Source organism: Podarcis tiliguerta, assembly GCF_965153285.1.
Source record: "Podarcis tiliguerta genome assembly, chromosome: 10".
Taxonomy (NCBI): domain Eukaryota; kingdom Metazoa; phylum Chordata; class Lepidosauria; order Squamata; family Lacertidae; genus Podarcis; species Podarcis tiliguerta.
In genome coordinates, this window is record NC_139543.1 from 51,271,910 (window position 1) to 51,297,292 (window position 25,383).

A 25,383-nucleotide genomic window follows, 5' to 3' on the forward strand; every position below is an offset into this window, starting at 1 on the left:
GTTCTTTCATATGTTATAATCAAGAATATTACAGATTTTCCTCAGCTTCAGTATACCTTAAGCATATGTGTCTTATGGCATACTTACCTTCATAAGACTGTCCTCTGAAATACTGAAGAAGATATCTCCCTCTTAGCAGGTATGGGGAGCCTTTTGCCCTCGAGGTGTTGTTGAACTACAGCACCAACCCAGCCAGCATGGCCACTGGACAGGAATGATGGGAGTTGTAGTTCAGCAACACCTGAAGAGCCAAAGGTTCCCCACACCTGTTCTTAGAAAAGATGGTCCAAACAAAGCCAACCTAAAACCAAGGGATGGCATAGAACATCTCACCAGTCAGGGAAGCAGTGATGCTGCTCTCCAGACCAGAGCCATAACTAGGTGATCTTGCGCCCCTGGCAGAACCATCCAGATTGCACCTGCTAGCCACGGACAAGTTAGCTCTTCTTTTTGTCTCTCCTCCAACCCCGCTCCCCATTCAATTCACCCTATATTAAAAACTATTGCTTATGAGGCAATAATACATATTTATATTTATGGACATATTTTTAGCCAATTTTGCACACACATACCCCATTGCCTGCGCCCCTGTGGCCCACCTTGCCACCCCCTAGCTATGGCCCTACTCCAGACTAATGGCCAAACCAGGCAATGATGCAGCATTAGCTCCAAACCTGGACATTATACCAGCTTCATATTCTACAGATTGTTGGAACCCACCTGAACCAGGAGGAAACCCCAGGTTCTAAGGGAGATGTGAGAGTAGCAGGTCAAAGCCAAAACACATTAAAACAGATAAGAAAACATCCTGCAAGTCATCCCACTGTTCAGAAGTTTGTTCAACTGGAATATTGGCTTGTGGTGGACCTTTCACCTGACCTTGAACAAAAGCAACCATAGGCTGGGCTGTGGTTTTAAAAAGCAGTCAGCCAACAGCATCTGCAGAGTCACATCCTTAACCTAGTCCAACCTTCTTTTCAATGCAGGATCTAAATATAGCCCTCCATATACCTTTTACAATAAATGTTCTGCTCTCTCTTCTGTCCCCTTGTGTTCCAGATGAGTAGCAGTGTTGCAGAAAGAACAACAAGGAATCCAGTGGGTTCTTTAAAGTTATCAATTTTACTGTGAAAAAACAAACGTATTCTCTCTCTCTCTCTCTCTCTCTCTCTCTCTCTCTGTGTGTGTGTGTGTGTGTGTGATATCTTTGTTGTTAGTCAACAAGGTACCACAAGACTCTTTGCTGTTCTTGCTGCAACAAATACTCATGGTTGACCCTCGAATGTATCTCACTATGCAAGCCCCAGTGAACTGCAGGCATAGCTTCCGGCTCTACCAATTTCCCAGTATGACACAAATGTTCAAACGCAGGAAACAAAAGCAACCACTAGCAAATCATCTAACTGATCCAATCTCTGCTTTAAGGCCAACAGTACATTATCCCTGTGATCCACACAGGCCTGCCTCTGAATATTAAATAGCACATGAAGCATTTAAAAAAAGGAACAAACAGGAACTCAAAAGTTACCTATAATATGCACTTTGCAGGGGATGTTGACATTATAGGCATCTGGAACAAACATGTACTCTCCATCATCCTCAATGAGTGATTTATCAACAATTAGCCGATGGATTCTATGGAAAATCAAGATGGAAAATTTAAAGGAAAAAAATATGCAAGAACTTCAAGTATGAGACCATAAACTATACACTGCATTGTATGACAATACAATTCTAATGTCTTATGAATTAGACCCAAATTGTTTCATATTTCTGAATGCAAAGATGAGTTTACACCTACATTTTAACAGACATTTCATACCATCAAGTTTGTAAGAGGAAGAACTGATGGATGCCACTAAAATTTATGGGTTCCTCCTCCTGTGTGTGCAGCTATAAATGATTTCTGCCCTTTGATTTTCAAATTATGATACCGATACCATTTTTACTACTTTAGCAGCTGGGTGCTCATCTACTCTCCTAACTGAGAATAGAAGAAGCACTCATGTAGCAGCACTGATCTGATTGCTGCTCCCCCACAATCTAGTTATTAATTAAAAACCCATCAGGAAATGTTAATTATGAGTCTTCCTTTACTCATCTAGTTTGGTCCCTTTTTTGGTTATAAATACATTTCAGCTATTCTGCCCCCCCCCCCCCCGCTGCTTATGAGGGCTGAATATGTGCCGGACATATGGCAACCCTACCTACCTGTAGTAAAGGAATGGCTCCAGGCATTTTTTAACCCTGAACTTCAAGGATTACTGTTTTGCATGCCTACCTTCCTTTGTGATATATCTTAATGCGGTCACTGGGTTGGAGAAGCTGTCCATTTTTGTACCACTTCCCTTCTACGTTCTCAGAGATCTCACATTTCAGGGAAAGCTCTTTGCCAAGCCTCACAGTCTGGTCTTCCAATGGATGCAGTATCTTAAGTGGCCTCACTTTGAAACAGAGAAATGAGAAAAATTATTGAAGCAGTTCATCATGATCAGTTTATGTCAGCGGTGCTGAACTGGAGCATATCTGGACCACAGGAAGCTACTGTGAGCTCCAATGTGCATCTAAGAACCTACCAAGTTTTGTATTAAGGTCAAGCAAGACATGAATTGCCTGAATACAATGAACATGCATGTTTTTGTTTGTAAGTAGCAGCCACAAATAGCCGATTCAGATAGGCAATTTTTGTTAGGTTCATGGCAGGGAGAGAAAGCGTTAAACTTCTCCCCAGCTCCACAGTCCTCCTGAGGCTGCTCAATCTTTCCCAAGTCTGCTATGTATAGAACAAATATGTACATTGACTGCATTTATGCAATTAACTTATTGTCTAATTAGAAGCAGTGCCTATTAGCAGTGCTGTCCATAACTGAATTCTCAGTTAACAGCATAAAAGGTATAAGCATGCAAATAATGGCTTAGAGAGTAATATCAAAAAATTAGTACAATGTTCATGTTCCCCAGTAGTTGCTTAAAAGGAGACAATTTCCCTTGCTTGTCCCACATGTGTGTGCTGAGTAGAACTCGGAGGCTTCTGAAGGCATCACTTGTACTATTTCTAGCACAACTAGAACACCATACCCCACTCCCCACACTTACAGTCAACTTTTAGTTTACAAGATGATTGTCCTCCTGTTGTCATCACTGAATAAGTTGCATTGTCAGCTTTGGTTCCTTCCTCGATGATTAGAGTGTGTTTTTTACCCTCAACCTTCACTTTGTATCGAGATTTACTATCAAGAGGCAGCTCCACACCATTTTTAAACCTGTTCAGGGACAACAACCAAAACAAAAAGGTGACTGTCTGCTGATAAGAACTCACAATCTTTCCTGCTTGGAAATACACCCTGGAAAAACTTTCTGGTAGATTTGCAAGACATTCTTCTCAGACAAAGGACAAGGCACACCCCTACCTGTGCTGCTCCACTGCCTGAAGCACCTACCTGCCTCTACCTAATGGTAGGGTTGTTAAGACAAAAGCAAATATTTCCATAAAGAGGTTCCCCATTAAAAATGTAAGTTGCCGCTTTCACAATATTCATATTCTCTCTCTCTCTCTCTCTCTCTCTCTCTCACACACACACACACACACAGATTTTATTTTTATATTTATGAGATGTTTGGTTTTGATTTTTATTGCAATTAGCTTTTCATTGACCACAAATAATGTTTATCACTGTGGCAGAATCCCTCCCCCCAATGAATAGCTTTTCATGTGATAATCATCATGTGAAAGGGTTGTCTCATTACACTGGTACTAGTTTATTATTAAAGACGTCTCTGTCCTACGAGCTCTGGATTAACAGTAAATTGAACATAGTTGCAACTTTGTTCCTCAATGATCAGGGTGAGGTTTTTTTATCTCCAATCTTCATTTTTTTAATGGAAATGTATTATCAAGGGGCAGCTCCACGCCATTTTTAAATCTGATCAAGCTGAACAAGCCATGAGTAGCAATCAAAAAGTTGATGGATATGACTGCGGTCACTCAGCAAAGATATGGAGCAATCACGAACACTTACACTTTCATCCTCTTACCATGTTGTTGATGCATATGGCATAACTGGCATTTGGATAGCTTTTTTGTTATATTTTGCCCAACTGAGTTCAGCAATATGATTTGTCCAAATCCATTTCTCTTAGGGTTTAGGTGTGCCTGGACACAATCTACACTGAAATTGAAGCTGATCTGAACAAGGAAAGCCTTATTTTTTCTGTGCCAGGGGATGCTCCTTGCATAAACCTTTGCTTGTACAAAACTCCATGTGCACATGCTGACATTTGCACATGATCCAACACCTAAAATTAGTAAATTCCCATTGGCCCCCATCATCATGGCCAATAGTTGGAGATGTTGGGGGTTGTAGACCCAACATCTGGAAGGTGCCACACCGGCTACCCCTGAATTGCTTCTTAAAGCAGCCAACCTCCTCCAACATGATGCCCTCCACATACTCTGGACTACAACTACCATGAGCCCCAGCCAGTACAGCTGGGGGGCACCACATTGGGGAAGTCTGATTTAAAGGTACATTTGCAGCTACCTAGGCAAAAATGCAGCAGGATAAATTGTACAATACACCCTTATACTGACAGGCACTTCATTTCAGGCTAACGAAAGTCCAATCTAGCTAAAATCCATTATGGCCATGCCCAGTTAAAAGCAATGGAACTTAAATTGGGTATGACTAACTTGTTAAATTAACCACAACTAAACTCAGCAGGACTGCCCCCCCCCAAAAAAGTATTAATTAAAGAAGGATGTAGGTGGCTTACCATTTCACATTTGCATCATCTTCAGACACTTCAACTGATAATTCTATTTTGTCACCAATATAAGCATTGGTATCTTCTAAGCCTTTGGTCACAATCACTGGGGGCTCTGAGGGGAGAGGAACAAAGAACACTCTGTTTTAAAATCATAACATCAGATGGTTTTGTACATTGCAGCCTCCTTTGAATCAGCAAGACCATGTTTCCACATCTTACACCAGCTGGAGCTGGAGCATTCTGGGAGCCCTAAGTCTTATGATCCATTGCATGAGCAAAGAAGAACATAAGAGTGGTGTAAAACTGATGGACTTAGACTGGAAAACATAAAACCCCCACATAGCATTGTGCAGTCGCTATCAGCTGACCTAGGATATTGCACCAGTACATCAAAACAGTGCAGGTAGGGGAAAAGTTCCCTTCTCTCTCTCCCCCCCCCCCGTCCCCATTTTCTTTCTTTCTTTCAGACTACAAGCACTTATTTGTCTGTAGCATTTATTTTTCTTCCCACTCCCTGATTCTACAACCTGTTATAATAATAATTTTAAAAAGTGAGCCTCTATGAGACATAGAGAGAAGCAGGAAGAACTCTTACGGAAATAATTTTGCCTAACAGAATTTTAGCAAGTAAGAATTTGTTTAGATAAGACGAACTGGATATGTTTATCCTGTTTTAACTTCATCACCCTTTAGCTCTTTTGGGATTGTTATGTGTGTAAACTATTCAGATGTTACCCCCCCCACAATATTTTTTTTTAAGCCATATGGTCTCTTTATCTGCAGTTTTATACCCCTGACCTTTCAGAGACAAACCCCACACTGCCTACTGGAGACCCAAGTGAGCTTAAGCTGTTTGGTGATGGGAACCAGGGGAAAACAAAGACTTCCACCTGGTGGCAGTGGAAAGGTCATGGGAATGGAAGAGCAAATGAGAAGGGGAAACTCTGTTTGGCCTTGGTCTTCCTTCCTCATATGCTCCAGGGTGTAGCTGGGCACCCATGACTGCAGCTAAGCCATAGCAAGTGCAGGTGGCTCATTTCATCTATTTGAATTGTCATCCCCATGCAGAACAAATAAACCACAAAACTGTGCTATTTCATATTAGCAGAGAAACTGACAGAAACTTTGTAATTTTGCTTACCTCTTACAAAGAGTTCTGTAGAGCATTTCTCATCACCAGCAGTCACATGATAACGGGCATCATCTGTGAGCATGCAGTTGTTGACAAATAAGATTCTCTCATTACCTTTGTGCTCAAATATGTATCTGTTGGAAAATGGCAAAATAGCAAACGTGGAATTATGGCCAGGTTTCTAGGAATTGTACAGGGTTCTGCTGATCTAATAGAAGGGTAGTATAGAGGAAGAACCTATGCAACAGGATGTCTTAAAAAGGTGCCATGTATTTCTCTTACCTGTTTATACTTTCTGCCATGGAATATTTAAAATTGATTTTTTATCATGAAATTTGCATGCTGCTTTTATTGTTCTATTATCATTATTGCATTTTAATGGTTTTTTATCTGTAAGCTACCCAGAAAAAAGAATGTTATTGGGAGGCATAGAGGTGGTGTTATTTTTTTATTTTATTTTTAGCAAATAGCCTAAGCTTATGGTAGGGTTGTAACCACTGCTGCTACTGGTGGTGTGGATTTTAACCATTTCCTTTCCTGCTACAGATTTGAGGAAAGCCCCCCCCAAGTGTCAACAGGGAATTGACACACACACCCAAAAGCAAAAAGTTTCAGAAGAGAGATTTACCCCGAGACCTATTTCAATTAATAATAGTTATCAGTCGTCGTCCCTCCACCCCACGGCTTATTCCTTTTGCATTTTAACACCTGTATGATAATGTATGTGGCCCTTAAACTATCAGAATACATTATTTCTAGGAAGCTGGGGAAGGATTATTGCAAACACAAAGTTAAAGAGGCCCAAACAGAGCAGTCTCTGAAACCCTAGATCAGTGAAGATGGAAATAACCTGTAACAGGAGCCCAGGTTTCATTCCAGCACTCTTGTCATTTTTTCAAAAAGTACAATAATAGCTGGGGCAAAGGAGCCAACATTACTGGTAGGCCAGATGGCTCAAGGGATAGGTAATGGGATATGGAGCCTTTCACCTTGAGGTCATGGGTTCACATTGGTTTCAGGTCAGTAATGACCAAAGCTCATTAGCATCTAACAGCTGCTTGGTGGCCCGAAAAACGCAAAGTAGTATCTTCAGTTGATCTGGCTTCTTGAGAGAATGTACAGACCTTGGGGAAGCAGGCAACGATTATGAACACAGACTCTACTCCAGTGACCCAAACTCCTCCTCACGACTTTTCTTCCTTTCTGTCCTAGGGGGCTCATTGTTCAGAGTGGCTGGCAATGGCAGAGGTGGAGAGAGTTCCTGGACACATCCAGTCCTCAGAAGCATCTCATCCTCCTGCCACACCACCCTCCCACAGGCTCTGCTTGTCAATATATAACAGTTTTCAATATACAAGTTTTCAATTTATACACTTGACAGTATATGTCAACAACATACTGCGGAATACACCTGCAATAAAACACCCAATTCTCTTAATTAAGGATATAAGAAACATTGTTTAAAGCTGGGTTTATGGGAATACTTACTTTCCACTTGGACGTATTTCTTGCCCATTTCTATACCACTTGAGTTCCACCGTTGGGTCAGCCAGCTCCACTGAAAATCTTACTCTACCTCCTTTATCCACTTGATATGCAGGATCCAGAATCTTAGCAAAAGCTGTTGGGTGAAAAAAATGTTGAAGTGGAGACACACAGACAGAAAATATGTGGGAATCCCATACTCTGTCATGAAACTTTACAATGTCTAAAGGCACCTTCATACTGTTGTTCAATGTGGATTGTAAGGTTCCCATACCTCCATTGTCCAGACGACATTCTCCTTCATATCACAGACTTCCCACACTTTCATCTCCCTCAATCCAGATTTCTTCACACTCCATTTTGGAGCATCCCTGGCATGAGACAATCCAGACTGAGGTCAGAGAAAGTGTGGGAAGGCAGTGATTTGGAAGAGATTGTCATATGGACAATAGTGAATTAATGGAGATAGCCATTAGGATAAGCCCTGAAAAATATGGAATAATCAGCCATTCTGCTTAAGGTGTTTCAAATGGTATATTGCTGTTTTTAAAATGTGTTATCTTGCTCTCAAATCCTAGAGTTAAAATAAACACAAATTCTGAGTTGTCTGACCCCCCAAAACTGTACTGTAGCTTTGCAGGTCATGAAGCCTAGTTACCATAACAGGCAACAGGGAGATAATTTAAACAAGCCTGATTTCCCCAGTGAGAATTAAGCCATACTTGGCAAAACTCTTCATATGCCTCAACTGTTGAAAATATGACAAATTCCTTTGAAACTCCTGGTTCCTTGCTGTCATGGAACTCCCTTTGTGCCCACGACAGGGTGAGGAACAGGGAGAAGTAGGATTGAAAGCATCATTTGGCCAGTTGGGGTCAGCTTGTACCATGGCGGCACTAGCCAATCTACACTCACGGCCAATCAGAAAGCAGCACGTGGGAATGGGGAGGTGTGTCATTAGATCAGAGTGAACCAGAAGTTCTCCTTCCTGGTCTGCTCATTAAATGGTTGGGTCATCCATGGACCCAGCCAATGCAAAGCCTGTGTGTGTGTGTGTGTGTGTGTGTGTGAATTCTTCACATGGCTCAATTGTTAAAAAGAGAATGGCTCTCTTTAGGAAAGAATTAGAGACCTTGTTATGAGGGCTGCAAGACTGTCTGTGAGAACCTTTTAGGAGGAAAAGTGTCACTTGTATTCCTTGGCAGATGTGAAACAGCTTTTCCTTGCTTCCCCTACCTGCACTTTTCTTTTCTTCCCTGCGGGTGCGCTTCAGACGTTTCAGCATGCCCCTCAGGTCAGTGATTCCATACTGAAAGGCAATTTTCTCATAGTCATTGGGGCTCGCACTCTTCAGGATCTCCCACACATCTACATCAGGCTCCTCAGGCTCCTGCTGCTTAACCTCCCTGATCAGAATAAGAGATGGGGGAGGAAAGGAGAGAAAAAAGAAAAAATGTGCCAGAAGTTGGCGTCATGAAGAGGACACATGTGAATTCAACTTCCAGTGGGATACGTTGTTGTTGTTGTTGTTTTAGATAAGACTAGTGATTTAAGTCAAAGGCTTAAGGGCGTGCCTGAGCTAACAAGGTTGCTTGTGCAATCAAACGTCCTTATCCAAGAAGGGGAGAGAAGTAGCAGGAGGCATACTTACCCCTGTCTTCAGTGGGTAACATTTTACAGATGAGTTAGACTTTTGAATTCAAACCTGTGAGATTTCACCTGAAAGAAACTGGACTTCTGCACCAATCTATTGTTTTTCCATGTGTGGGCTTCAACTGATGGAAAGAAAACTGTGAGATGTATTTCGAAAAATATAATTTTTTAAAGGCCCGGGATTAACAGGAAGTAGCCTATAGGGTCAGGCCATAAACACAGGAGGCATTTTGAGAATTTTACTATTAAAGTTTGATATTAAGAAATATTGGCATGTCAGGGTAGCAGCTTACTGTGAACAGGCTGATTTCTCCCGCTTTTCTCCTCCCCACTAGTGAGTGGAAACAGGAAATAGGGTCCCCGAGTTAGTGTTAAATCCAAACCAGGGAGAGTGGTAATCCAAGCACAAACATTACCTTCAGTTCATGATCCCCAGTTCATATGTAACATAATCTATGGATTGTGGTTTGTTGCTCCCACTTGTGGAGAGGAGCAAGTTGAGAGTGATCTGCATGTTCACTGGAACTATTAACCATGGTTTGCCATGATGTGTGAACATACCCTTGTCTCAAAAAGTAAATTTGTAAAAATTATCTGGTAGCTTAGGGCAACAAGTTGCAGAGGCACCAATGTTTCTTTCCTTAAACAGTAACTGGTCTCTCCCCCCCCCCCATCAAAAATAATTTTTGCAATAGCAATTAGGAAATCTACAAGGAGAGTAGACATAGACATGTGAAATTGAATGATAACCTTATGGTGAGACTACCACATGGAATATATTGAGCCTGTGTCTTAATTAGACTGATTTTAATTCTGTAGCAGTAAACATTAACGATAATAAAATTATGGTGATGATGATGATTATGTAGGCAGTGTCTTTTTCATTTAAAGAAGTGGAACCACTAAATTATTGGGGTGAGGAGGAGTACTTTGCCTTATAGTAACATTTTATAAAGATCCTTGGCCATTTTTTGTAGATCCTAGCAAAATGTTCATATAATGTACTGATATGAATCAATTGTTGTAAATGGGTTTTATGGCATTAACAATATTATTTTAAGTGTCTGTAAGAGAATACACACTGTTAACATATTACAGGTGTGGCTTTATGATATGGCCTCTTATTTCACTTTTTTCATGCTTACAGTTTTCAAAGGTCGGCTACTTACTGCAAAATACTGCTGTGTCAATGAGATTCTACCTTTCCAAAGGTCATGTAAAAATGCAAACATATCCAAAAGCTGACATGCATTAAGGGGATGAATTCTCATTTTAATAGGCTGGCCATCCTAGCTGTGGCAACTCCTCTCAGTTGCACATGCATCAACAGGAACCAAGATGAGAATGTTCCCCTTTAACATTAATTAGGCAGTTGTTGAGAATGAGGATTGGTGCGTCCTGATTTTCAACCCATTATAAGAAATACTCATCCACCCTCTTCATTTACCTTGTTCAACTGAAGAACAAATCCTTGAGCAAACATACTTTGTCCTGAGGATGAAATGGCTGAGTGGATAATGGGCATGAGACATGTTGTTCTTGTTAGTCACTTTTCTCAAAGAGTGACCCTAAGTGACTTACATTCAAACCAATTAAGAACATCTGATAAAAATATAAAAACACAGCTTAACAGATACAAGGCATGACTTACAGAACCTGCAGAAACAGGCCGCAATGCCACCTTTCATCAATATGGATCTTTTGTTGCATCTTTTCTCCTATCTATCCTATTGTTTGTGGATCTTTTATCCCATCTTAGTGAATGTATTGTTAAATATATACTTTTTTTTAAAGCTCAGTTGAATACTTCAGTTTTCTTCTTTCTTGGAATTTCACTTTGTTTTTACAGAAATGCAAGTTCATTACATCCAAGCAGTTAAATCAAGCCACTTTCTGAAACTTATTGTTTGAGGGAATGACAGGCCCAAGTCCAGCTGTCACTGCGATTCAATGGATTAGCGTACCATTGACAGTTTAGATGCATTGCACCTGGTCATTAGATGTAAGACAAACTCTCAGCCATCAGGAATGCAGTCATGTGTTCTAACTATTTGGCTGCTAGATGCTAACATAAGCTGCAATGTAAATCTGACATCCATCCATGTAAATTGATTTGAGCTGAAGTCAATGTCATTCAAGAGGCTTAAGCAGTTTATATATTCCAGTGTATTTCCACCTAAAATCTGCAGAGTCAGCATGTATAATATGAGCATTCAGATTTTTCCTAAAGGGTTTACTGATGAAAAATTAAGTGTCTTCAGTACAGCCAGTGAAATAAAGTTTAGCATGACAAGAAGCAAATAAATGAGGAGTTGTTTAAGTAGCACTTATGGGAATTGTTCCATCAGTCTAAGCTTTTTACCTTGCCAGACAGAATGATCCTTACTCCCCTTCCTTCCATGTGCTCTTCTGGGAGTTCTCCAGAAAGCCAATTTTTTGGGTGGTGGAGCATGGGATAAAGCCATGTTGCACTAGTGGCTTTCACTAGTTGGGACTCATTAGCTGAATCCTTCCCACAGTTACGTTTTCTTAAAGCAGTTAGGTGTAGCAGAATATGAAAACCTATTCTAATAAACATGATTCTAAGCAATGAAATGAAACATGATTTCTTAGCAATGAAATAAAGTAATCAGATTGTACTGAAAGTCTGATTTGCCCATTATCCACTCAAGAGTTACATTTCTATACATCTATATGCATACATACATATATATCCATATATAACACAACAAAATTAATGTAGCACTAATACTGATAATTCCACACTATTGCCAAATTCACTAAAACCTTTCCACACACAAGCTGTATATTAGTAGGAAACATCAATGGAAAATCAAACCAAGCCAATGCATTTCCATATGTAGATATAGATATATCTACTAGTATTAATATAAATATTACAATGAGTGCATGCCAAACTGAGGATCCTAGTTAGGGAAGAGAAAATAGAGATCTGGCAAGCATGAAATAGATTTTTAAAAAGTTTTGTTGTTGATGTTCAAATAACATCTAAGCATTTACTTGGATCAACTTTTGAAACATGGTCAGTTCATGTTTTGAAAACCCATCTTCCTGAAGCCAAACTAAAGTTGCATTTAAACACAGTGTGCAACTATATATCTTGTTTTTTCTTAAACTAAATACAGGCATGGGTGAGCCCGATCTTCACTGCAAAGGCAGTTACTGGAAAGGAGAACCTTGAATCTAGTTAGTGATGCCTGCATGATAGACCTGGGAACTCACTCTATGATTCCTTGAATTCCATGGAAGAAACATGAGAAATAAATGTAAGAAATAACCTTCCAGCATCCTTTGCAGTTAAATAATTTGTTAAATCATTTCAAAATTAATTTTGATTCCACCCTATATAAATGATATATTAATGGACTATTTGGTAAATTTTATCCATCTAAAAAAAGCTGCCTGCTTTTTCCCCCGCTCTTGCTCAATGAACAAAGTTATTCTGGTCCAATCTTGTGACGATTTGATTTCCCCCCCACTCAATAAGCTTGATAGTTATTTCATTAAGTATAGCCTTTTCCCTAGAGAAACTGCCAGAGCCACGTGAGATTTCTCCTAGGCTACCTTGGTTATAACAAGACCCTAGATTGCCTAGTGAATTCACACTAGGGCTCTTTGAAAATAGAAGAATATGATAATTTTAGTAATTCTGATAAAGTGACAATAGGGTGACCTCCTAAGCCCTGGTGACCCAGCAAGAAGCATGACGTCCCTGTCACCTATTTATAAGCTTAGTATGGCATAGTGGTTGGGAGTGTTGGACAAAGACTGTGGAGATTCAGGTTCAAATCCCTCCTCAGCCACGAAGTTTATTGGGTGACCTTGGAACAGTCACTCTCATCCTAACCTATCCAACAGGGCTGTTGTGAGGATGAAGTGGGGAGTGGGGAGGGTCATGTGTGCTGTTCTCAGCTCCTTAAGGGAAAGGTGGATGAAAATATAAATATAGAAACTTTTACCAAGAAGCTATCTCAAAAAGGTGGTAGGGCAAATTTCATGCATCTGCAAAACTTGGTCCTATGTGGAGTGCCTGGATCATGCGTGTTGTGCTGTTTGTGGGAGGGTTATGTGTGCCTGCTTCTTGCAACACAAATATAGCTCCGCTTGATAGGTCTGAACAGGGCCTCAGTCTAGTAACCTAAAATGGGCAGAATTGTCCTTGAAGCCTCATGAGTAGAACAGGGTGCTGAAAACTGAAACCACATATAAAGGACAAGCAAATGTCTGAACACTTGCTCATATTGTTATTCATATCTGGGGATTTAAAGCGCAGCTAACAGCTTCTTGGATTATTTTGAATTTCAAAAAATGCTTCCATGTGCCCTCTGAAATGTTTCCAGTTTTATAATACACTATCAGATTCCACCCAGCAAGTTGCTTCCTAGCCCTACTAGACTTCCCATTTTAAGAGCCCACAGCATATGTGTTTTTCAGACACATAATGAATGCATGCATTATCGGAGCTCAGTAAATCATTTCACATCATTCCTTAGCAGAAGGAGGGTGAATTCAAGAGCCAAAAAAGCTGCAGTACATCTGTGGTCTGCATGCTTTGAAAACAAGTGTTCCAGAGTTCAGTTTTGTTATGGTATTCTTTTCTTTTCTTTTCTTTCGCTTTCTCTCTCTTTCTTTCTTTATGTGGGGGTGGGTGTAGAACAAAGATCAATTGTCTGAATTTCTCATCCCTAGATAGGACAGGGGTGGGGAAAACATGCAGGCACAAAACAAACACCAATATACAGTACTGACACCTGCCAGTATGACCTCATCCCATGTTATAATTTAGTGACACAGGAATGCTTCACTGAGACACTCCTATGTCATTAAGTCACAATACGGGGCAGCAGCCTTAGAAAGTGTACAATATCCTAAGACTTGTGGTTTCTTGTCAACGTGCTAACAGAGTTGGCTTAACTCTCAGCAAAAGATTTGCCTTAAGAATTAAAAGTTTATAAACATCAATCAAAAGGAAAGGATGGTAACATTTGGGGGGCGGGATTACACCTGACGCTTTCTTTTGTGCAAGCCTAACCCATTTCCAATCCACACCTTCTCACTTCATTGCTTGGTTCTCACCTACGTTTCAGGAGACCACTAAAGTCAAGTTCTCCTGCATCCTCTTGTCCTTCACCGCTGTTATTAATAAAAAAAATCAAAATCAAACCTTTGTTTAATACCCAGAGAGTTGGACAACACACATTGCATACACTCTAGATGCCCTATGAACACAATCAATATGGAGACACGCAAGAAGATTACATCAACACAAACTTGTATTCTTTTTCACAGGATTTACAACTCCCATTAACAAGCACTTGTGAAAAATGAACACAAAGGTTTGTATTGCACTTGTGACACTTGTTCAGGCAAATTCTTGTAAATCGGCAAATTTGCCTAAATTTGTGTTCCTGTAACACAAATGTGTTTCAAACAGAGTCAGCACAAAGAGCTTTGTTTTTTTACTTCTACCAAGGGCCTGCTGAAACAAAACAAAACAAAGGGCTTGTGCTGAACTCAGTTGCATATGTAAAACAAAGATGTGCATTGTTGTTTATGCTGCATAGAACAATGCACAACCATGTAAAAATATCCAGTAGTAAAGTTTCATTTAAACTTGCCAGCAAGGGGGAAATTGGGAGAACCTATCCATTAAGTGCACACAGTGTGTTGTATGATGTTAAAGATGAGATGGGGTGGGTTCAAAAATGTGGATTTCTTTCTAGAATGTTGAGCAATAACAATATAATTGCAGTACTTATAGACAGGAGTTAATATACTTTGCAGAGACTTAAGAGTTCCCTGGTCATTGGCATCCTGATAATCTAATCTTTGGGAAGAGGAGAGCAGGTTAAGTAGAAGATTCCTAGCCTCATTTTTGTCTGGTAGCATAATAAGTGGGAAAATGTAGGTAGTAGCCTGGCTTGCACATGGTTCTACATCATGCTTTGTTCAGCCAAGGTGTAGTTTGTTCGAACCCAGCTCAGCACCCTAGTTGAGATGACAACAAACCACAATGTGAAGACATGGTTTGTTGTTGGCTTACAAACAATTGCTTGTTTTAACCTTAGTTTGACATTGTGTCCGAATATGACAGCCTGCTTAACCATAGTTTGTTTGACCACTCCATCCCAGATGCTCTTCAAAACTACAAAGGCACAAATCTAGAGCAGCTGGAAAACAAACCAAGCTTTGGTGAAACAAGCTATGACTGGCTTGCTCATCGGTGAGAGGATGCATCGCTCATTGAAGAAACCATGGTTTAGGATTATGTAGGAACAGGGCCACTGACTAATGAAGAAAGAAAACAAGAGCTGGGAAGGGTTTTCAGTCAGGGAATGGGGCAACAGTGGCCTGCACAATACTCTTTTCCTGTCCCATAGCTATACTTGTCTTTCCCCTGTTGCCTGTCTAACCCCCATCTCTATTCTGTTCCTTCTCTCCATTCCCATTTGTCACTCCTTCCTTTGCTAAAACAAAACAAGCACCAAATTCTCTAAAATTAATCTTGGAAGGAGAGCAAATGAGTTAAGTTACTTGATTTGTCTCATTTATTCTGAACTCAGGATTTGGGATATCTTGGAACAGAACCCAATTTGAGAGGGGGAGGATGGATGTTAGCTGAACAGGGTGGATAGTGGTCGATACTGACCACCAAGAAGTTCAGGTGCTCAACTAGCTTTCTGCAATTACCTAGGGTCTGATGCCGTAATTAGTACAGTGGAAAGCATTAACATATAGGAGAAATAATAATATTTAACCAGAAACTTTTAAAATAACTAGGGCATCAATACATTTAGAGTGACATATGCTTAGATCTTGTCTGTAATTTGCCAGGCTCACGGTCTTCTTATCTTTCAGCAGGTGGAAAAGACTTTAAAATATAAATAAAATAATATAATAAGGAATGACCTACTATTTTATGATGTCTCTACTGATGTTTTATGATTGCTTTGCACCTGACTTCTATCTGGCTGAGTCACTGCAGCATCCTGGGGTGGGGAGGGCCACAGTGAGTTTGCCCCAAGGCAAATGCACCAGAGGAACGGCTGGCTGTGTTTGGACATAAACACCAAACCACAGAGCAGTACTACAGGAACAAGCCTAGCTGATCTAGGCTTGGGCACTCCCCCTCTCCTCTCGTGATGCAAAATCAGAAGCTTTCACTTTCGTATTCAAATTACAGCAAATCAGTTTGCTTTGTCCAAACTGTGGACAGGATTAATTGATTATGGTTTAATATAAGGAGTCGGCATTATAAATCCTGTGTTGAAGTTGGTTTGTCTCACTAAATTATAGTTAACACTAACTACAGTTTGTCTGGGTTTAGGTATAAATATTGCTAGTTGAAAATGGAAATGAAACCTTCTCATTTCCTCCTGGCTAGGAGGCGGAACGCGGGAGCAGGTATAGCAAGCCCTAGTTTAGTGTTACATGGGGAACCAGGCCACTGTTTCTGCTTTAATTACTGTTGATTCTTGTTCATAGTGCAATTTCATATTGTGATTTTGTTTTACTTTATGGCTTTGATTTCTTTTTGAAATGGCAACCCACCTTGGTTATTATTTTTATTAGAAAAGTAGGACATAAACAATAAAGAAAACCAAAGATTTTCCACATTCTTCCCTTTCAACCATTCTGTCTCCTTCCTTCCCTCTGTTGTTTCTAATGTAAGGTACTTTAGAGGAGGGTCCTGTCCATTTTGCCTATGTCAATCCGTAAGGCACAGAATAAATAATAAACAATAGCATTGCATTGATTATAAACGTTCACTGGTCTTATCCGAGTTTTCAGATATTCATCCATTTTTTCTGGCGTTGTCAACATTCACAGAATTTCACCGCTCACTGTAACATACATATTATGACTACTACATGGTGAGTGTTTTACATTGTGGAAGCCGTTATCTCATGGTGAGACATCTGTGGGCAGCAACTGATAAGATGCATGGGTTTTTTGTGCACATCTGTAGTGGAATGGTGAAAACTTCTGCTTTGTTATCATATATGAACAGTTTCCCTTGTGGAAACATGGAGCAAGTAAGAACAACCTCCACATATCAACAATAATGTGTAAACCAATTATAGGTTACAGAAAATGGAGTAGCCATTTTAACTTCTCGGCAGTGGGCAGGAGAGAGTATCTCAAAAGCACAGACATTCTCCTTTATGACATATACTCTGCCTTCAATTTAGTGTGCCATTTCTAAAGGCTTGTTATTTCGGCTTTTATTTCGGTTCATTCTGGCTGTGTTTTTCCAACCAGCTTGATTTCCAGAGGTATTTCAGGGCATGTGCTGCTTTCACCACCTATAATTGAATAACTTTCCAAGATAACTACTTGAAGTTACCTTCTTTTGAATGCAGACCGGATATCGATTGATGGTGCAGATGAAGTTTCTATATATATATAAAAGAAAATGAGAAAAGTGGTTTCTGTAATTTATGAAGGATATTGAATGGATACAACTAAGGCAAGAACAAAACTATGTTCCATTTTGTGGATTAATTTAAAGAACTTTTATACTGTACTGGAATAGGAGCAATCCTAATATGTGCCCACAGATATTATCATCACAGTGTTAAATGTTTGGTTTATAAAATACAATCTCAACAAGTCTTTTAGATGTTCTGTTTTAATGTAGGGAGGTATGATTTTATGTATATATTTCATTTTCTACATATTTCTTAAAACTTTCAAATAAAGATCCTTTACTTCAGTATTTAATATAGCATTTCTATTTCTGATCTCGTTAGCCTTCTTTAACGCATACATGCATGGATTTTAGGGTGGTGATAAATGCACTACAATTGGATTCTTTAAACCCGTACAACCCTGAGACCTTCTTTTGATGGTGCCTTTATTTACTACCTGTGCAACAGGTGAGAACCACAATGAAGCCATTGTAGTAAGTCTCACTGCCATCAACAAAGGTGAAGAAGGCTCCCATGCCACTTTTTATAGAAGTAAGCTGACAACTTGCCTTCTACTTGCTAAAACAATTAACCAGAACTTGATGCTTTAGAGCAAAGGAATTCACAAGAAGAGGAAATCCCAAATGAACACTAGATGTAATTTGATTTCACCTGGAAGCAGCTTCTTTTTATTAAAGCTAAAAATAGCAGTGGAACAAGGAAGAAACAATAGAATGGCATGATCAGAAAAACCAAGTAAATAATTTCTAAGCATTAAGCTCTGGGCATCACTTAAAATTTCCTTCATCCCCAATGAAAATACAACTTCTGATTCAACTCAGTAAGAGATCTGAATATGGTCAATAACATGGAGTTGAATTTCACCCAGTGTAAATTAGACATGTAATCAGATAAAACAATTCACTTCTATAGAAAGTTTATGCACGCAGACAGGCTGGCTCCTTGCCTACAAGCTACTGAATGCACACAGACTTTGAGGCTTGTCTGGTTAATTGGCAGTCAGCTGCTGGACATTCCATTAATTGTGTCCTGCCTCCCTGTCTGATTAATGAGCACTCTGACCTTGGTAATTTGGTAGGCTTGTTTTCCTAGGATGAACATCTATTGGGTTAGCTGCCAGATTGCTGCAAGGATGGGATATTTGGAAAGCTTGCCTAGATGTGTCTGGCAGCTGAAGCCACAGGGCCAGGTGACCAGGCTTTAGGACCCAACAGTAATATTTTGAGGGACAGAGAAGGTCCTTTGCACTTGGATAGGCTTTGTTTTTGTCTTAATACACAAATAAAGGAAATGTTAATGCCAGTCCCATGGGATCAATGAGACTGCACACATTTGCAAATGTAAAGGTGCTTGACATATATTAAGCCTTGCACTTACAATTACAATGGCTGCCTTATTTCCCAGACTTAGAAGCCTAGTCCTTCAAAAGCTTCTCAGAGGGTGAAAGTCATCACCACAGCTTTAAAATCCCACCAGATGGAGATATGGAATCCACTGTGATGCTGATGCTGCTGTTTCTCAGGTTCCGACAGCTGACCTATCTGGGGCCAAGTCATTCTGGAATAAATTCATTAACTATGAACCCTGAAATTTGGAATCCCCTGCAAACTGGTGCCAAGGTTTTGCAGTGCAGTGCAAACTGCGTTTTACAGCAGCACCCCCAAACTGAGTAATTGATAAACAGCTCAGTGGGTAGAGCATGAGCCCCTTAATCTCAGGGTTGTTGGGCAAAATATTCTTGCATTGCAGGAAGTTGGACTAGATGACCCTCATGGTCCCTTCCAACTCTACAATTCTATGAAGCCAGGGGGAATAGCTATCACCCCATCATTGTCTGAATTTCTCTAAACCTCTGCCAAAAATTTTCAATAATTTTAGACCTCCTTTTACTTTGGTGGTTCTCTGGTACTATATGTCCATCTTGCAAAAAGGAGGGTCATTATACTTCACTATGCAAGCTCTTTCCATTTGTAAACAAATGTCCATCTACAGCAGATACTTCAACTGAGTGTATAGATCTTACATGCAGGAGGGCATAACTTAATATTGACCAATGCCCCACTCACATGGCCATGTCTGTGTAGGCACTGCTGCTTATGTGGTCAGGGGAGATTTTATGAGTCCTGTGCTCATATCTACACATCTATACGTAGAATATACACATGGGGATTAAATAGACCACAACCTATAGTTAACCTAACTTTGAGTGGCAGTGACTGACAGATATTGTGGATCTTTGCAAAGAACAGATTGAGCTGTTAGTTGTAGGAACAGTCTAGAATAGATAATAAGTGAAGTCTATCCAGCTTTGCTCTCCACTTGTTTCAAACCCATTAGAAAGAACTGTCCATGTTCTTGGCCTGTTCACATGAATACACTGTGCAATTGTGCACAGTTTCGTCAACTCCTCCTTTGTCAAAGTGAATAGGACAAAGATGAAGAGTGTTTAGGACTTTTGTGGCTCTATATACTCATCCTGCAAAAAAAGGGGGTCATTACACCTCACCATGAAAGCCCTTCCTGTCTGTAACCAAATGCACACACCCCATATGCACACTGTGGTACCATAAGATCTGCCAGCATTGCATTGCATTCTCTTCTCTGCAAAGATTTATAAAGTTGCTTTCCAACTGAGTGTGGGACAGTGATATTCCAGGAACTTAATACTCTTTCTCTCTCTCTGAGCCTCATGATGGGTTTGTAGCAGGCAAATTCCTTGCTAAGCCTGAGGTGAGCTGAAGGGGAGTCCTTTCTTTGACCTACGTCATGGACAAATTTGTAGAGTCTTGAGCTGTCATCACTGCCATATAAACTTTATTCCAAATATAAACTGAATGCTTCAGCAAGCTTCCTCAAATAATTGCTTCAAGAACTTAATGTGATTTCACTGACTCAAAGCATCTTCTGAGTCATTTGTAGCCTGCTGGAGCTCTGTAAAAGTGCCAAGTTGCTTTAAAGCAGAGATTACATAAATTCACAGAGAATAAGTATTTCCGGGGGAGGTATTAGCCATAATGGCTATATGAAACCTCTATATTGATAGGCAGTATACAGCAGCAACCTTGGGGTGGGGGTGGCTACTGCCTTGTGGACTTCCTAGAGGCATCTGGTAGGTCACTGTGGGAAACAGTGGATGGTATCCAATGATGCACCAATTGGGTCCTTCTGGTACAATGAAACTTCCTCTATTCCACTCCCCCCAAATCTGCTCTGGCGGGTTCCCCAGTTTTGAGGGTGCATGGAGGAGACAGGAGAGAAACATGAAGTTCTGTGCACTCATTGAAGTCCCTTGCTGCAGTGTGGGATCGAGCCCAGCGGGCTTTGATCAAATTCAGCAGGGTTCATATTCTTATGGTGAGAATTCTCTATCAGTGGTCCTTTGAACCCCTTCCTTCTCAAAGCTACACATCCCAGGACTCCCTAGTGAACAGAAACAGCATATCTTCACCTCAATTTTTGTCCTAGCATGCCTCAACTTAATGTCCTCCAGATGCTCTCATTTCTAAGTAGACATAAACCCAGGTTCATCTCTATCAAGCAGTCCAGGAGAAACCCATAATGGGTAGAGCCCAGAGCACATCAGCAGAACTCTCTTCTCACTGACACATTTCAGCCCTCACAAGTCTTTCTTCCAAGACAGTCCCAAGATTATATCACTAACTGCTTAAGTTTGCATCAAAATAAATAACACACCTCTAAATGAGCTGACGTTGAGATAAAAGTAAGAAAAGGGAGCCTGAAACCTATAGACACCTTTCAGTGGGCCTCTGAAGCATGCTTAGATATAGGCATGAGGAGTTCAGATAAACATGACCTCAAATTATGTTATATATTTTGTGTTAAAGAAAGAAAACATAAAAGGGATCCTTACCATGGACTTCCAGATCAAAAGAGCAACTATCAACCTTATCCTTATACGTTACTTCACACCTATAATTTCCTGCATAGTTTTCCTTAGCTTTTATGATTTGCATCTCAAATGTGTACATCTGAAATCCAAACATACAGTGCAATTGTTAAATTAAATTCAGGGAAATTCTCAGCAGCTGAAAACACATTCATACACATGTATCTACAAATATAATATACTACATTAATTTACTAGGATTAAAGATGAGTGGATGTTACTACAGTCTTTACTTTTGCACAACTTTTAGCCATAATTCTATTCTGCTCCCACATTCTGCTCTGTGGTTTTTAAAGCTGTTGAGTCATATGTTGTAATTTTTCTCACAGCAATAAGCTCAGCCCCCACCACGTGAAGTGCCTGCTAGACACCAAACTGTTCAACCACCAAATTTCATAGTAGGAGAAAATACAAGCCCTAGGTGGAATCCAATTGTGGGCTAACACAATTGCTCCATCATCACAAACATTTCTGCTTGCCAGGTGGAATGATCTCTACTCTACTGCTGTTCTAGGGGGTTCTCCTGACTCCCTACAGCAGGGAAAGGCATGGGGAGCACACAAGGGGAGAAGGGGGCACAAGTCCCATTGCACCAGTGAGCGTCCTTGAACTGGCATGTCTGGGTCAAACCCTGATAAATGAGTACATGAGATTCTGCTCAAATGCCAGATTTACTTCTGGTGCAAATGCACTGGTAGGAGCACCAGATTGGTTCTGCTGGTGTGTTTGCACTGTGCCAACCTCTCCACGACCTTGTCCATCTTGATAAGCACACACTGAGCTATTTCTGGAGATAACTTGTTTTAATGTTACCTCTCTCACGAAATGTCCAGTTCAGTCAGGGCTTCACCCCCCGAGCTTATGTCCTTACTACCAAGTCTGGATTTTAGAAACAGGCAAAATTGAGTCCTGCCATCCCTCCATACCTTGGTTTGGCGCTCAAATGTCTCCTTTAGCTGAAGGTGCTTCCCTACTTTGCTTGCCAGGTCCATCCATTTCCCTTTGAACCACTTAACAGTTGGCTTCCGGAGAAGATCCTGGGCTTCAACTTTTGCTATAAATGTAATATTTTGTCCTTGGGAAAACAAAAGAAAACATTAGTCACATTAGAAACATTACTACTCATATGATATACACCTGGCAATATGTTTGTGGAACTGTTGAAATCCTCATGAAGATTTAATAGAATTTTAGTGTAAATTTTGCCTAGTACACACATTTTTTTTGTAAAAATACGTGTGGTTTTGTACATGTCACATGGGTGAAAAACTGCATTATAAAATTTGGAGAAAGATTAATTTTGGAGGATGGCAATTTGTGTACTGTTTATAGGAAGTGTGATTTGGGTAGGTTTGCCGTTAAATGCAAACAAAATTTAATTTATCCCCCATATACAAACTACATACAGTTTCAATATGTATATATATACATCAGTGGCCATCAAAGAACCCCTTAGTTGTAAGCGCATCTGTTATATTTGAGCTATCAGTGACCAAAATCCCATACATAGATTCCCCTATTTAAAAACTAACATTCCAGCAATTGGCTGTCCAGAAAAAGGAGGAGAGCCTGAATCCAGCCCCCCCCCCCGATTGTTCCTGTTTTCCTCTAAATAGCTAGATCAGGGGTAGGCAACCTAAGGCCCAGGGGCTGGATCCAGCCCAATCACCTTCTCAATCCGGCCCTTGGATGGTCCGGGTATCAGCATGTTTTTACATGAGTAGAATGTGTCCTTTTATTTAAAATGCATCTCTGGGTTATTTTGGGGGCATAGGAATTCATTCATTTCCCCACCCAAAATATAGTCCAGCCCATTGTCTGAGGGATGGTGGACCAGCCCACAGCTGAAAAAGGTTGCTGACCTCTGATTGAATTTTAACTTCTAGAAAGGGCTCTGCTGCTTCAAATGTGCTCCTGGATTAATCAACCATTAAAATTTATTTCATATGAAATTTGAAAGTGTAATCTCAGTATGTTAAAGTCTTTTGAGCTTCATAAGGTATAAGTTTATAGCTGAATCCTGTGCATGTTTACTCAGAAGTAAGCACCACTTTGTTTAGTGAGGCTTATTCCAGGCAAATATGCATAAGATTTCAGTCTTAAACATTTTTGGGAAGAGGGGCAATGGAGGACTAATGGATCATTTGAGAATACCAGAAACTACAGCATTTGCTGAAGCTAAGTAGGTATGGCCCTATTCAGAATCCCATGTATGTGTAATAGACAAATTAATATATATTTTTTATTTTAAAAAATTGTTACAGCACTTACCGACACTAATTGTTCCACCCTTTGGTTTTTCAACAAATAAAAGGGATTTCTGTGAATTGTCTTGCTTATCTCCTTCTTCCTGAGGGCCATCTCCCATAGACCATACTAATATGGAGAAAGAGGGGGAAAATTAACTTATTGCAATAAACTTTGCAATCTAATTTCTTTATTTTAGCTCTAACATGCCCTTTCTTTAAACTACAACTACTTCAAAGGGTACTTACGTTCTCCGTCACACTTTTTCAGCCCGACATGATTTTATTGGAAGCAAAAGAATAGAACATTCTTATTGAACACAACTTTCTGAATGGAATTGCCCTGTCTGTGGTGATGGAAAATTATAATATTGTGCTGATCTGTGTCACTGCTTTCACAGCAAATAAATAAATAAATAGTTTTATATTAATAGATATATACTGTATATATGATATATTAAAACACACTTTAAAAGCTTAATGTCAGTGTTAATTGAGAACAGCTGAATAGTTTTTCTTGCAAGTGTTGGTAATTAAGATCTTAATCCTGCAATAACCAATAAAGATTGTATAAGCTCATCTGTGGAGAAACAGTATCTGTACAGAGGCATGCCTTAAACATTATGGCATTGGGGTCTTTTTCAACCCTACGATTCTATAATTCCATCATTCCTAGTTTGATTCTGGTTGTGTGTGGAAATAACACAATTTCACATAAAAATAACTTCCATGCAAAGTAAATTCCATGAAAATATCAACATTGTTCTAGTTTCTAAGGAACGGCATGCTTTGTCAAACATGGCCATAAGACATATGTACCCAAGGGTCAAATGCTTAATATGGGTCTTGGGTTGTTGTGGTGTTTTTTTTACATCCCCACCGTAAAAATTAGTTGCAATCTGTTAAAAAAAAGAAAAAGAAGAAGAGATCTGTGCTTAGGTCTTCCAGATTTATTTTCTGGAATGATCTATGTTAGCCTCCTGTAACCTGCTGCCCTCAGTGGTTTTGTTTTGGATTACAATTCCCATCAGCCCCAGACAACATGGCAAATGTCCAGGGATAATTGGAGTTGTAGTCCAAAACATCTGGTGGGCGCCAGGAAGACACCAGGCTGACTTTTGCGCTCCAGAGCTCCATGTGAGCAGTAGCATCTCTTTTCACTCCAGTGAAGTGCATGGAGAAGTCCTTGCTCACATGGAGTTCTGCTTGCGCACTGGAACCTCATGAAGCTTTGGAGCAGGATCTTTTTTCTACATCTGAAACAAATATAAAACAAAGACCAAAGGTTAGCATGAAGGGTACAAAAGTCGGCAGCCGCATCTGTCGAAAAGTAAGCTACAATAAATTGTTCATTAATAGTTATTGCATTAGGAGAAAATTGGAATGTTTGGGGGTCTTTGTTCTTCCTCCTTTCCTTTCTGTTTTAGAAAATCTCACCTGAGTCCTTTCTCTCTCCTGACCGATTAGTCCCACCTGAAAGGTAAGAGTAAACCGGATGATGTCAAATCAAAAGCTATATCTTGGTTACTATACTGGCTGTGTAGGATTGGGAGCTATTGTCATATGCTGAAAGAGGGAGGGGAGAGTTGGAGAACTAATGGGGTTGTCTAATCACTGGAAGGAGAGTGGGAAACTTCCTAGGGGCTAGTAAGAAGAAATAAGATCCAGCAACATTGCTGCAGCTAAGCACATCAGGGTGAGGTTGGTGCCTGGATAAGATAAATAAAGGGCATTATCATG

General features: G+C 40.1%; 1 protein-coding gene across 42 annotated transcripts in view; it reads right to left on the reverse strand.

The window, feature by feature from the left end:
• MYBPC1 (myosin binding protein C1) overlaps nt 1-25,383 on the reverse strand; it is a 108,407-nt gene that overhangs the window by 33,451 nt on the left and 49,573 nt on the right. For 30 of the 42 annotated variants that reach the window (XM_083401367.1, XM_083401380.1, XM_083401371.1 and 27 more), the window contains 13 exons: nt 25,081-25,116; nt 23,669-23,773; nt 22,324-22,472; nt 21,362-21,479; nt 17,406-17,454; nt 14,135-14,191; nt 8,621-8,790; nt 7,388-7,520; nt 5,909-6,033; nt 4,774-4,879; nt 3,097-3,263; nt 2,282-2,444; nt 1,529-1,635 (listed from right to left, as the gene is read on the reverse strand). In XM_083401367.1, coding sequence (XP_083257493.1) covers nt 1,529-1,635; nt 2,282-2,444; nt 3,097-3,263; nt 4,774-4,879; nt 5,909-6,033; nt 7,388-7,520; nt 8,621-8,790; nt 14,135-14,191; nt 17,406-17,454; nt 21,362-21,479; nt 22,324-22,472; nt 23,669-23,773; nt 25,081-25,116 — 1,485 coding nt within the window. The remainder of the gene's footprint in view (nt 1-1,528; nt 1,636-2,281; nt 2,445-3,096; nt 3,264-4,773; nt 4,880-5,908; nt 6,034-7,387; nt 7,521-8,620; nt 8,791-14,134; nt 14,192-17,405; nt 17,455-21,361; nt 21,480-22,323; nt 22,473-23,668; nt 23,774-25,080; nt 25,117-25,383) is intronic. The other 12 variants (XM_083401377.1, XM_083401382.1, XM_083401378.1 and 9 more) reach the window with 1 other exon arrangement.